General features: G+C 38.8%; 1 protein-coding gene across 4 annotated transcripts in view; it reads right to left on the bottom strand.

Moving 5' to 3' along the window:
* Positions 1–669: 669 nt before the first annotated feature.
* The window catches only part of LOC107688925 (S phase cyclin A-associated protein in the endoplasmic reticulum-like), a 123,779-nt gene continuing 109,850 nt past the window's right edge, over positions 670–14,598 (bottom strand). For 3 of the 4 annotated variants that reach the window (XM_016486758.1, XM_016486757.1, XM_016486759.1), the window contains 3 exons: positions 4,814–5,005; positions 2,257–2,305; positions 670–1,440 (listed from right to left, as the gene is read on the bottom strand). In XM_016486758.1, the coding sequence (XP_016342244.1) occupies positions 1,337–1,440; positions 2,257–2,305; positions 4,814–5,005 (345 nt within the window). In that variant the 3' untranslated portion in view covers positions 670–1,336. Of the gene's footprint in view, positions 1,441–2,256; positions 2,306–4,813; positions 5,006–10,560; positions 10,679–10,769; positions 10,840–14,598 lie in introns of those variants that run through there. The other variant, XR_001634281.1, reaches the window with a different exon arrangement.

Genomic DNA, 14,598 nt, shown 5'->3' on the forward strand with positions numbered 1-14,598 from the left:
ATAGAGATGTTTATAGCTATAATAAAAGAGTATTTTTTTTTAAATATAAATAACCTCCAGTATGCTTAAACATCACAATTATGCATGGGAATAGTGTATAACGGTGTGATTATAGATATATTTTAGAGTCAAGTTGCAGAATGTATAGAGGGATCCAAACGTCTGAGACCACATTAAAATCTGAGATTCAAAATCTGATTTAAAACTGGAAATAAACAAAGCTGTCGGAATTTTAAAACACTTCACATTTGAAAAAACTACAAGAAATATTTCAGATTTTGTACTATTTCTGGTCACTAATATTATAACCAGATGTGAACTCTTTGTACAGATGGTCAGATGTTCTTTGGATCATCTCAAATAGTGCTGGACAACATCATGATGAGGTTTGACGAACTTTATGCAACGCAAGTGCTACTTTCATTAAAAAGCAAATACTTAGATTTTCTGTAATTATTTTTTTTCTTTCAAGTTAAATTTGTACTCAAATGTTTGCAAGTTAAAACATTTGTATTAAATTAGAAAAACTCAAAATAGAAGCAATTTCATTAGTTGTCCCAGACTTGAAAATTAGAGACCCTATAGCTCTCGACTGCGTATATATTCAAATATCCAAAACATATTCTGGTACACAATATTTCAAACCAAGCTACAATGAAAGAACTCAAAGACTGTGCAGTTTTAAATATTTTTTTAAACACGTCCATGTCTTAAATTAAACTTAAGTGCTTCAATGTGTAGAATACATCTTCACTGTGTATAAATTACAGTATAAAACAAGCAAAAATCACAACAAAAATGATTAAAAATCATAGCATGTCAGCTACAGGAAGAAATCTTCCACTTTATGCATAGAAAAACTGGAACAAGAAAACCAACGAATGAGGCAACTCGTCATTCTCCCTTAATTAAACGAGTGCTTCTGTTTATTCTGCATCATTCCCCAATATCTTTTTATGTACAAAACAACACAATTACAGTCAAACTCAAACCTAACAATTAAACTAACCTTAGAAAGCTTAGAAAGAGATTTGCTCTTTTGTGAAACACAAGATCACTATGAATGCGTCCAACAATGTATTTAAGGTAAAAATCCTGTAAATTAAATCCCTAAACATTCTATTGCTTATAAATACATGTGCGAGAAGTCAGTGTGTTAACATACAGTTACTGGATAACTACTAGGAATGCCTCACTACTGATTGACGGGTCGTCTGATGGTCTGATTACCGGCATCATTCGTACCCTAAACCCCTCCGGCACAGCTTTGCATTGTAGAGTGTACATTTCAGCTTATCATCAATGTGTGTAATGTGCTCTTGTAAATGACTGCAGTTCACTCCTCCTGCTTCTTGAGGAAGAACTGAAGTGCGGAGTCCCACTGGTCTCTGGGGAAGCGGTTGGAGAGCTCGCAGAAGTCCAGAGGAGCCCAGCCCTTCTCTGATGGGGAAAGATCAGAGCTTTAGAACTGACACAGGAAGTAAAGCATTAAATCAATGCTAGAGAAGGATCCTTTTGTGAGCAATAAAGACATTTATTTTTAACTAACGCACTTTAGAATGGAACGTGGATTTTTTGGATCCATTTGTCAATTGTAAATATTGAATCCCATATGTATATTTAACCCTTGTGCTGCGCTGAAAATCCTTTAACCTAATTTGGTGTTCCTGGTCAAAAATGACCGGCCTTATTAAAAACTGCTTGTAAGTTTCTCATTATGCTATATTATCACCAAATCTTGGATTCAAAGTTTTTGTCAACTTGTTTACTTATAATTAGCACAGGTTTTTTTGGAACTGATTGATCGCAGGCCTCATTGATCTGAGCTTATGCACCTCAAGCATTATTTGTGGATAATGTTCATGCAAAAACTAATTGAAAAAGCTCATATCAATGAAGCCTACAATAAATCAGTTTTAAAAATAAATACAAAACCTGAGATAACTGAAAGGAAACAAGTCGATAAGATTTCCATCCAGTATTTGGTGATACTATAGCAAAAAGCTGTTTTTGGTAAGCCAGTAATTTTTTACCAGAAATACCAATAAGGTAGGGAAGAAATCCAAAAAAAAAAAAAAAATCCAGTTAGTAAGTTTCAGTCCAATGCATTAACTAGCATTTTCAGGCAAAAGAAAATCATCTACAGGTCCAAAATGACTGGAAGACAACATAAGGGTTAGAAATTTGTACCAAATTACATTTAAAATGCATGCATGCATTTTAGCAAATAGTCTATAGACCTTATATAGACCTTACCTAGATGTGAAGCTTTGCTGTCCGATTGGTTCTCGTTGGTGGCACAGTCCTAGATTACACAAAGGCAAATTCCACTTTATTCCACTTGGCAAAGTTTGTCCTTCTATCCTATCCAAATATGAACACCAACTATACGTAAACCATTTGAATTTATTAAAGGGGTCATATGATGTTGCTAAAAATAACATTATTTTGTGTATTTGGTGTAATGAAATGTGTTTATGCGGTTTAAGGTTCAAAAAACACATTATTTTCCACATACTGTACATTATTGTTTCTCCTCTATGCCCCGCCTTTCTGAAACGCGTCGATTTTTACAAAGCTCATCGGTCTGAAAAGCGAGGTGTGCTGTGATTGGCCTGCTATCCAGTGCGTTGTGATTGGCCGAATACCTCAAGCGTGTGACGGAAATGTTACGCCCCTACCATACTGTGATGCCGTGTCCCTGAGCGACAAGACATAAACATTAAAACCCATTACAAACGAGGCATTTGTTGCATCCAGTGGGGACATAATTACGGATTATAATTACTTATACTGTCTTTTTACGTGTTGCATTGCATAAATGCAATGGTTTTATGCGTAAACATAAAACCATGTCTGCATTTGTGATCGGAGAAATGACAAACAACAAGCGCTACTCTACACTGCCCAAAAAACCTTGAGTGAGCAGAGGCGAGAGAACGGCTCGGCTGGCGGATTCGACGAAGGAGCGATCGGCGGGCTTGCGGCAACCACATGTGACTATCCCGGGCTGGACTCCGCTTTGTCCACGGTGAAAGCCGATCCGGCGATCGACAGCACGAAGTTGATGTATTTCCTCAGCGACCAGCACGGATCAGCTCTAGGCATGACGAAGTGGATATCGTCCTCTTTTGGATGGCGTTATGCAAATCTTCCCACATCGTGACGTAGACATGTGGGGGCGTGTTAGAACGAGGCGTTTTAGGTAGGCGTGGTTGACTCTGAACTTTTAAAAAGAATATCTCTTTGGATTTGAGACTTTAGTCTTTGGAACTTTACAGATCTTCTTTATGCACCAAGAGCTTGTAACACTCCAAAGAGAAAGGAAAAATTGAAATCGCGTTATATGACCCCTTTAAACATTCAGTTTGGTTATGTTAGTGGTGCAGGAATTACATTTCAGATTAAATTGCTAAATCTCTTTTTTATTTTAACTCTTTTTGAGTTTTGGATGAAGTGGATGAAGCTTTTGTCGTCAGTGTCAATAAGTGACTTTGTCAGCGTCTTTCCATTGTTTGAACAAGTTGACGATTCCTTGTCCTTGTTAAGAGTTGGAGCTAATCTCTGTGTAAGTAATGGCAGCGGTGCTGTGGTGTGGAGAGCGCTGCCAGGAACAAGATGAAGGGAGAGGGTTGTTTACAGGAGGCTCAAGTAGTGGCAGGTAAATCCACTCAAACAGAGGAAACCATCCATCTGAGCAAAGGAAGCTGCTTCTTTTAGTGAGACTGGTGGGGCGCTAGAAACCCAGAGGTCATAGGTTCGATTCCCAGGGAGTAGACCAATAACACACTTTTAATGAAAAGAAGAAATTTACAATGTAAATTGTTAATGTTTTACTAAAAGATGCAATGCATCATGAAATCTAAAATTTGGGTATGATTTGGGGTGATTCGATTCCAGTTCAATTACTATAACAATTTGTAAACGTTCTAAAATATGCTAAATAGCCTGGATACAATTATCTTTTAAATTTTCTAACATACATTGAATTTTATTGTTTAATTTATTGCAAACATTTTTGCATAGGTTGCTTGAGTAAATCTGTTAAGGGGCATTCACAATAGCGAGTTGCGAATTGAATTGAAGAGAAAAATCTGAACATTGCAAAAACGAATGAAGAATAAAGAATATTTTGCGAAAAAAGCAGTGTTTCATTCACATGTGTTCCTGAGATTTGGTAAATGTGTTTCCAACGACTTCCAGTTGTCAGTGTGATCACCCCTTTATAGCTGGAATATGTAATTTAGAGACATGTTTGTAAAACAAAAATGTACATATTTGATTATTTACTCCATTTAGTGATGCCAAAAAATGATTCTATCCCAGATAAATACCTACATACAACCAAAAGCTGTATATTGATTCCCATGAAATGTGAAACATTAACGCTATCGGTTCATCCAACACACATTTTGGGGGAGGGAATATCTGTTTGTCTGACCAGAGGAAGATAGGAGAAGTATTGAGGGAATGCTGTTTGAAAAATTTCACTATTTTTGCTAGTCAGTTTGGCAACGCTAGTGGCGCAGAAATTACACACTTAAGATAACATTATGAAAGTACTGAATTTCTATTTAATTTTTTGAGTTTTGGATAGAGTTGATAAAGTTAATTTAATATCGCTGAACAGTTTCAAATAAAGCACCGTTTCAATCCCATGCGTTACGAGATTTATTTGGTACATGTGTTTCCAACGACTTCTAGTTTTGCAGTTGCATATCGCTTTTAAAGGGAGCAACCCAGTTTGTGGACATGTTCATGAAACAAAGTCTGAATTGCACGGTAGTGATGGAGTGAAGGCCGAGCGATTTACCTGTATGAAGGTGGCCAGCAGCACACAGCTCATTTCCTGTTGCAGGATGACCTTGTTCTGCAGGTTATTGTAGCAGGCACAGATGAGCGAGGGGAAGAGCACTTTGATGAGTCGCGGGTGGCTGAAATACTGGAACGGCAGCTGACACAGTTTCTGCAACACGCTGGGCTGGCGGCCAGACTGCACAATCACCTGGAACACACACAGTGACAGTGCACACACACACACACACAACCAGTGAGGCCAAAGCCACAGCTGTAAATCAACCAGCCCCTCACTGCCCGTCCCACACGTAAATCTGCCACTAAAACAACACACAAACAGCCATTAAGAGGAGAAATAGAGGGCAGTGCCTCCCAGCGCACAATTACACTCCATAAAACACAGACAGAGATGCCTCATCCACTTCTGCTAAGCATGTACGCTGAACACACAGGTTCAGATTTGCCCAATGGGAGGACACACTCGAGCTCTGTTCCAAAACCTATTGAGCTTCCTTGCTACCCAGCATTGAAATGGACACATAACTTCATAAGAGACCAAAAGGGATTGTTTTTTTGTAGGTGGTAACTCACGCTAAACAAATTGCGCGCAGGAGACTCAATTTGCAACTAACTTTAATAGAGTTTAACGTTAGCATGTTGCTATGCTAACAGCTTCATTAAATAAATACTGAAATTAAATATCTGGAGTGTTTTATATAGGTAGTAACTCTGTGCTACACAAATAACACACAAGAGATGCATTTGCAATTGGCCTTAGCATGTTGCTGTAACCCCCTCCGGTTCTACTTGACCACACTCGCTCTGAGCGGGATTCGAACCAGCATTTCCAGCATTGGAGGCAAGTGCGCTAGCAAGCATGCTAAAGACTGCAGCCTCTAGTGTCTGTTGCTAGTGCGCCTCTTGAGATCAGAAGGGTGAGGCTTACCTGCACAGCACTTACCAGCTGGCCTCCGTTACACTCACCTCCCTAACACTCACTCTCAACCGGGTCACGACACCAATATAAACCCTCTGATTCTATTCCCCTCGCTCCAAGCAGGATTTGAAAATGCGTTTCCAGCATGGGAAGTGGGCACACTCACAAGGACACTAAATACCGCAGCCTCTAGCGTTTGTCGCTAGTACGCCTCTTGAGATCAGGGGAGTGAGGCTTACCTCCACAGCACTTACTAGCTGGCCTCCGTTACACTCACCTCCCTAACACTCATTCCCATCCGGGTCACGGCACCAACGTAACCCATCCGGTTCTATTCCCCTTGCTGGCTCCGAGCAGGATTCAAACCGGCGTTTCCGACATTGAAGGCGGACACACTAACAAGGACGCAATGACGTATCAAGCGTCTGTCAGTAGTGCACCTCTTGAGATCAGGGAAGTGAGGTTTACCTCCACAGCACTTACTAGCTGGCCTTGTTACATTGCTATGGTAACAGCTCTGACAGTAAAAAAAATAGCACACAAACATTGGTTAAAATAGTCCATTTTAAAAGATGCTGAATTATTTTTCAGTTGGGACCACAAAATTGTGGCCATCTACAAATGTTGTAGCAAATCACTGTTCAATGAAATGACAGGAAACTGACAAATGTTGGTCGTTCACTGAGGTTCATGTCGGTGCAATCTCTCATCACAACCTTTAAGAACCATCTATTCTATATTAAGGTCTATAACATGCTGAAATGCATGTTTGTGGGTCAGGTTTTGGAGTTGAACCTTGTGCGAAACACGCAAACAAGCCCGGTCCCACTTTAATAAATGAAGTAATACCCGTAATGGAGTTCGTAACAGGCGTATGGCCCCCCTCCGCCTTCCCATTTATCACTGCCTTCAATCACGACGTTTAAATCAGGCCCACACCTTAGAATTAAAACCAAATCACAGCAGGCCTGGACTGATTAAACGCAGTGCTTGGGATGGGAAAAAAATCGGACATAGCCCCTAAATGCTACAAGCTTCCGACTCCGAGGGTTTGGGAGCCTGGGAAGGCCCTCAACTCCCGGGAAAGGAATCAGAGAGTTGGGAGGTCACCACAGTAAATCCTGACTAGAGGGATTTGGGGAGAGAAAGATGAAGAGAAGGAGGGGGTGTTAAACAGTCCCTATTACAGGTACACTCATCCGTCCATTGCTGCTCAGCCCCAAATGCAAACCATAAGGGAGGGGTTACATTCCCAGGGAAAAGGGTGACATAAATTACCAGGATTTACAAGATTTTAAAAATACTCTTAACAATACTCTTTCCATGGCATTCTCCGCTTTAATAATACCCCTCAAGGGTTTAAGAGCATGACAAACAAAGTGATAACTCACTACTTTTATCATTTAAAGGGTGAAGCGCCTTAAAATGTAGTTCTACAGCAGTGTTCAAAGGCTTTAAGTCCATGTCACTCTGTATTAGGAACTGTTTAAAGATGCCTGGCCGAAACGACTAAAACAAACCACCGTGGAGCCCTTTAATGGTACTCAGAGCTGGAGTACAGTCTCGTCCATGATCGTCCGGCATCTGTCGACTAAACACCATGATTCAGAAGCTTTTCACAGGGTTGAAATTAATGCTCTTGCTCTGCTACTATGGAACAAATGCTGTAAAACATCTGGTTGTTTTCAGCGTAGGAGCTGCGTAGTGTCAAAACGGTGGGTGAGATTAAGGAAAGTCTTTTTTCGGCCAAATGCAGAGAGTACAGAATCAATCTCTCACATCAGTTTTGGACAAGACTAGGGAGTGGTAGAGATACTGCTGTATTTCTAATCATTCATGAGATTGTTAAAAATTACAATGCCGCAGACACACCGGATACCTGTTTACCTCATCAACCCTTGGGACCTTCAGTGGGTATTCAGAACTTTAGACTAATTACTTGTCATACAACAAGCTGACAACATGCTTGGTAATGCAAATTAAATGTGATTAATTTTTTTACAAACAGACTGTTCCATGTGAAGGACGTTGGGTAGGACTTGATTTTATTAATCGAGAATTGACTGGATTGGGAAAACTAGCCAATAAACACCAGAATTTGCAGTCAACTATTATAAACTACTACTACAAAACACAGCCGGCACTTGAAAAGACATTTCATAGGTCATACAAGTTATTACAGAGAAGCGATATTGTTAGAATATCGATAATGATATTGATATCATTGGAAAAATGTTTTTCCAGCTGATGAATGATAAAAACATTAACAACCAATCAGAATCCATCCTGCCTTAAAGGGCTTGAGCATTTAAAGCAGCAGACAACATAATTGCAGCACGTTTATAATAAACAGAACGTTATTGTGCCTTGGTGTGAACGCTAATAGTTATTATCTTTATATTTATGATTCTTGAAGTGAATGGGCCTTAAGACCAAAAATGTGTATTATACAGAGCTGATTTTTTGTTTCAAATTGAGCTAGATTTTCACCAATTTCCCTTTGCATGTAAAGATCTTAGTTGTCTTTCTGTCAGATTATTCAATGCTAAAATGTCTGACAAACACTTTCGATGTTCTAAGTTCCTAATTTCGAAATTTCTCGCAAGTACGGTTTTCATTCGTTGCCGATATCTCAATTTGCTCCCTTAAAGTTGGTTTAGTTTTGATAGATATCTGCGTTCTGTTGTACACATAAACTAATTTGCAAGGCAGAATGAATTTGCGTAAATCGTTTGCGAAACCATTCTTTCCCAATGTGAGAGCATGAGTTTGCGTCCATCTGTGGGGGTTGCGGTTTTGTGGACATTCCGCCCACAAATCACGCAGCCATCTCATAATCCTTCAGCACGCAGTGCTTCATCTTCACACACCTAAACAATGAGCCCCCGCTTCAAGTGTCCGCGGAGGGGAGACATACAGCTCTAAGAGCTCAGAGGTTACCTACCGCCCCAACCCAGGCAACGAACTCACCCACCTCCCTCTGGCCGGGAGAAATGACCCTGCCCCTAACCGGCCCCAAACTTGGATTAGGACCTTGGCCAAGTCCTCCTGTACCAATGTCTGTAGAGGTATCCATTCAGTCATTGACATCATAAAAGCAACGGCGGGCGTTTGAACTTGCGATTCCTCCCCCACTTTAACACAGATGGCCATAAAGAAAGGAAGAGACAAGGCCTAGTGTCTAGTGTTGGTCTTAAGTAGAGACCACTGGAGTTTTCAAACAGGGCCATGCTTTTACGGGCAGCCCATTACATAACTCCCGGCCTGTCGACTGAAAACAAAGGGAGCGTAAAGTTAACACAGTGAAACGCAAACATGCACACTCTGAGCGACTCAAGGTGAAGAGGAAGGAGACCTGTGGGCCAGGGGTTTGTTCTTTGATGAAGACTTGATAAGACGGCCGAGGAGAGACGAATGGCAACAGTAAAATGGATGGCCGGTAAGATGTGTGGAGCCATTGCGATTAAAAAAAGTCTTTATAAAACAATCCTTATTAGGGTTGTTAAAAGAACTGGCTTGTGCAAAGTGTTGTTTGAATCCTGTATCGGACACGAGGGTTGAATGCAAATCCAGAGATGCATTTCTCCTACGGTCAAATGTGTATTAAAACTATATCCAGGAAACAAAATAATTTCTGGATTACTACACTGAGTATTTATTTTAATAATGGAATTAAATTAAGGTTATTGGAAGTTGACCATTGATAATTATTACAAACTTGACCATCATGAAATCTAATTTGCATGAGGAGGGATGTTAATTAAATCTGTTCAGAACAGATACTAATCTCCAAAGGGGCAGAATATAAATTTCTTAAATCAGGGGTTTTCAAACTCTTCGAAGCCCCTAAAAAGGATGATCCCCTTTTAAGGGACCCCCTTTGCAGCTATATATTTTAATGTATAAAGATCCATTTATACTCTGATAAAAGTAAAATATTAACTTGAAAGGAGTTACTTGCCGTTAAGTTGACCCAAGAGAAACAAAACGATGCTTGTCTATATAAATATAAAATAATAAAATACTTATAATTAATTAAAATAGAATACAATAGAAATCACTTTAATTTTTCTTAATTTATTTTTTATTTTCAAATTATTAAATTTTTTACACTACTTTCTTCAAACTATGGATGAGCAGTTTGCTCTATTATTTTATATGTTGCTTCATAAACGCCTATATTGCATAGGACCGTAGTGCTCAATATGTTTATAGTGCATTTTATTCATATTTTCAGCATGTTAAGCAGGATAAAACAAGCTCAGCGCTAAAACTCTACATGCAGCTATGTTTTTGCTGTTTAGCACCACTGTGAGAATGACAATGAAATAAATCCGTGTTAGTTTCGTGTACAGTGTGAAATTGGCCTAACTGTTGTTTTTCAATATAAATGGGAGGAGATGATGCAAGTGTCCCATGTTGCCAAGACACCTCAGCAATTTTTCGTTGGGATGTGTCCGCTCTTGCAAAACAACTAAAAATCTACAGCTCCGCCTTAAAGATGAACCAAACCGAGAGGATTGGAGAATGTTCACGCCGCTGATAAGACAGGAGGTCTGCCTACATACAAGGATGCAAAGAGAGCACTCAGAAGAGGAAGTTATGGCTGAAAGGCCTTATCTGAACAACGCCTACCACCCCCTCTTAACCGTCCATCCAGACAACCTGACGGCGACTGGTACACGGGCATAAACATAAAATTAAAAGACAAAAAAAGATCTGTTGGTTTTCATCTCTCATAGCAGAAAGAATGCTTCTTTGCCAATACACTGGCGAGCGGAGCCGTTTTTATGACAAAGGATCACTGACTTACCTACCTACTGTTTACTTAATAAATGAAGTGTCATCTTCGATCCTTCGAAAGATAATCTTTTGTTCTCGAGAAGCCGATCGGACCTGGATCATGCTCAAACACAGCATTAGACGCAAATGGAGCCCTGAACTCTGAAAGATTTACAGGCAAACAAACTAAATTAAACCGATGAAAAACTGGAAAAATTGGCAATATTCAATAGTATGTTCAACTTGAATTCACCCTTCAGGGACGCTGTAAATCTTCCTCACTGTCGTCAATCACGGCTGTCCGCCTGCAACGTTTACAATCTCTGTCACAAGAAAATCAAAGATGTTTGGTGAATTTCCATAACATTGGCCTGCGGTGGTCTGTTACATCTAATCAACGAGGGTTGGGTTATCACGGCAGTAATGGACTGTTGAAGGAAGCGCTTCAAATGTCAGTTAAACCAGGATTAGAAGCCCAAGGTTTGAAGGCAAAGGAGATGCCCTGCAATTGTAGGGAAGAATCATACGTGTGAAGGAGAGATACTATAGGCGTAAAAGATAAAAAGGAAGGGAGGCAGAAGATAATACAAGTGAGTGCGGTGGATTGGCTCAGTCTGGCACTTTTGGAGGGGTAGGGGCTACAGGCTAAAAGGGTTGTTAGCCTTCACCTTGCTATCGTCGCTAAAACACCAAGTGTTTATAGATAATAAAAACAGATTTTTGCCTGGAATCGCCTTAGAAGCTACGCATGAGGAAGTTTGACGATTTCATCGACTGGACAAAAAAAAAAATGAAAACCCTTATAATGGCACAATCTTTTGAATAATACTTGGAGAATAACTTAATGTTTAGTAAGTCTACAGACATGTGAATTTCATTTTAACTTGGAAATAACCTTTTTTGAATTGAGAGTAATGAACAGAATCAACTATGCGAGCCGGATTTGAATTAGCATGTTAAGTAAATGTTAATTCACAGCCAAAAACAAAACAAAACAAAACAAAACAAACAAAAAACAACAACAATGGTCAACAAGCAGAGGCGTCATGCCCATTCAAAGTGAGGGGGCATATGCATTTTGAATGCAGCTTCCAAAAGACAAAAAAATAGCCGATTAATATTTTATATATTTAATACAATCACACCGGTGTGATTATAACGTTCAGCGCGTCATATCATCAGCTGCTAAATTCAAATCTACATTCACTGGCTGGCACGGAGCCAGAGACAGACGTTTTTACAGCACTGCGCATTATAACCAATCACACACTTTGCTGTTGAGCTTATGAATGCAATGACCAATCAGAGGTGTTCAGATGAGTCATCGCTAAAATGCCGGTGTTTTGTTCACTCGCTCGCTGACTGAATACCTCTTTCTGGCGAATTCTCTCGTCAGAAACTACAAAGTGCAAATGTGTGTACGAATCTGTAAGATATTAATTTCATAGTGTAAACAGATTCAGTGATTTTAATGGGAGTTTTTGAGAGTGCTCGAACTAGAATGTCAGTGAAAATGTTCTTTGATAATGTAAATGTTCTTTGCTCTCTTTCTGTAGCCTAAGTGTTATGATTAGTAGCCTAACTTGCAATGTTTTTATTCACATTAACTTTCAATGTTAAATTCACATTAAATATAAACTCAGTAGTATTAAAAATATGTTATGGTAGTATTAAAAATATGTTAAGTAAACAGACATAGTTTACAGACTTATGCATAGTTAATAGATTACATTATTAGGTAACTTTGACCATCGCCGACTATAGATCAACATAATCTGTAAAGGTGAGAATCAAGATATTCAAGATAATTCAGTTAATGCGTTTGGGAATGTTTAAAAAAAATAAATAAAAATAAAATAAAACATAAGTGCTGTTGTGGCTGTGTGTCATATTGTGCAGTTCTCAGCACAATATGAATGAAGCGCACGAGCGTCGCCATTCCTATCGCGAAGCTGATGGTCAAATATGTGATCTATTTGAATTATTTAGAGAAACAGCCACTTTAAAATGCTATGGAGAAAGTTGAACAGTATCTAAAAAAGGCAAATAAACTAAAAAGACTGATGATAAGAGGAGAAAACAGTGTTGAACCAGCACTAACATATATTAAAATCTTTTTAAACTACTCATGACCACCTTTACCGGAATTTATCACGTTTTATTGTAGGCTTATTTATTGTACACATGCTTCTCTTTTTCCAAACTGTTCATGATTTACAACAGTACATTAAACCAAATAATTATTTGGATTAAATAATATTGACCAATAGCGAATATGGTCTAAACTATGTTTACATGTTTGGGGTAACTTTTTATGTTTTTGAAAGTTTCTTATACTTACACCAAGCCTGCATTTATTTGATTAAAATTACAGTAATATTAAGAAATATTATTACAATTTAAAACAGCTGTTTTATATTGGATTATATTTTGAAACGTAATTTATTCCTGTGATCAAAGCTGGATTTTCAGCATCATTACTCCAGTCTTCAGTGTCACATGATCCTTCAGAAATAGTCATTCTAATATACTGATTTGATGCTCAAAAAACATTTCCTACCAATGTTGAATTACTATCAATTTATCGTCATCGTTGAAAACAGTTGTGCTGCTCATATTTTTGCAAAAACCACGCTACATTTATTTATTTATTTTATGGAAAATTCAAATTCACAGCATTTACTGGAAATAAAACAAATGTTTTGTTACATTATAAATGTCTTATAATTAATTTAATGCATGCTTTTTCAATAGTGGTACTATATGTGACATCAGCCAAAATAGAAAGTCATTTTTTTTTTTTATGAAAAATTACAGACATTTTTTAATTTGTAATAACATGCTCTGATTAATTGTTCACAATAAGAGCAGGAATGTAAGTTAAAAATGTAAACCGAGACCATTTTGAATTCAGGTTGACTTAAAACAATATTAAAAATGAATTTCTCTTTGCTGCTGGCCATCATTCAAAAGTCTTTATGCCCCCCTTGAGTACAAACACACTTCCTATCAGCTATGACGGTGCATATCTCACGCTCTAAATGGCTCTGTGACCGAGGGTCTGAATAATATCCATGTGGAAAGAACAAATGTCCACCAGTAGTTTTTCCTGCCTTTATGAGCTGCATTATTTCTCAGATGCACACATGTAAACACAGGCGGGCCGAAGCAGAGCGCAGCGCTGCGAGACAGACCAGGGTCAGCGCCGTCTTTGTCTTCTGCCAGTGCTTACATTAGTCTGAAAGAGTCAAATATTCCCGCTCCAGTCTCCATTTATCCTGTACGAGAGCCGCGTGGACATATACCAGGGCCCCTGACGCTGGCAAGTATCCGAGTGGAGAGGGGTGGGGCCGCAGTGCTAAGATCTACGCTGATGTTTGTGTCATTTAATTCAGTTTAACTGTGCTGAAGTTCTTTTCGTGATTGGTTGGTGTTGCTGCAAGCATACTGTATATTTAGTCGATGGGAAAAATAACAAGGAAGAGAAAATGACTCAATGTGGTTGATTTTGAAATTTAGCAGGCAACCATGGCAGTAACTTTTCTCTTCATTGCCATTTAATATTCCCGCTCCAGTCTCCATTTATCCTGTACGAGAGCCGCGTGGACATATACCAGGGCCCCTGACGCTGGCAAGTATCCGAGTGGAGAGGGGTGGGGCCGCAGTGCTAAGATCTACGCTGATGTTTGTGTCATTTAATTCAGTTTAACTGTGCTGAAGTTCTTTTCGTGATTGGTTGGTGTTGCTGCAAGCATACTGTATATTTAGTCGATGGGAAAAATAACAAGGAAGAGAAAATGACTCAATGTGGTTGATTTTGAAATTTAGCAGGCAACCATGGCAGTAACTTTTCTCTTCATTGCCATTTCTTCCATCAAAATAAAAACAACGTTAAAGACATACATTATATATATATATACAATATATATATATATATATACACACACACACATACACATTTTTGGTCCCACTTTATATTAAGTGGCCTAAACTACTATGTACTCACATCAAAAAATAAGTACAATGTACTTACTGTGTTCATATTGTATTGCAAAACACTTTTGCTGCTATTGAGGTGGGAT

The sequence above is a fragment of the Sinocyclocheilus anshuiensis genome, unplaced genomic scaffold, assembly GCF_001515605.1.
Source record: "Sinocyclocheilus anshuiensis isolate Anshui unplaced genomic scaffold, SAMN03320099.WGS_v1.1 scaffold1062, whole genome shotgun sequence".
Taxonomy (NCBI): Eukaryota; Metazoa; Chordata; class Actinopteri; order Cypriniformes; family Cyprinidae; genus Sinocyclocheilus; species Sinocyclocheilus anshuiensis.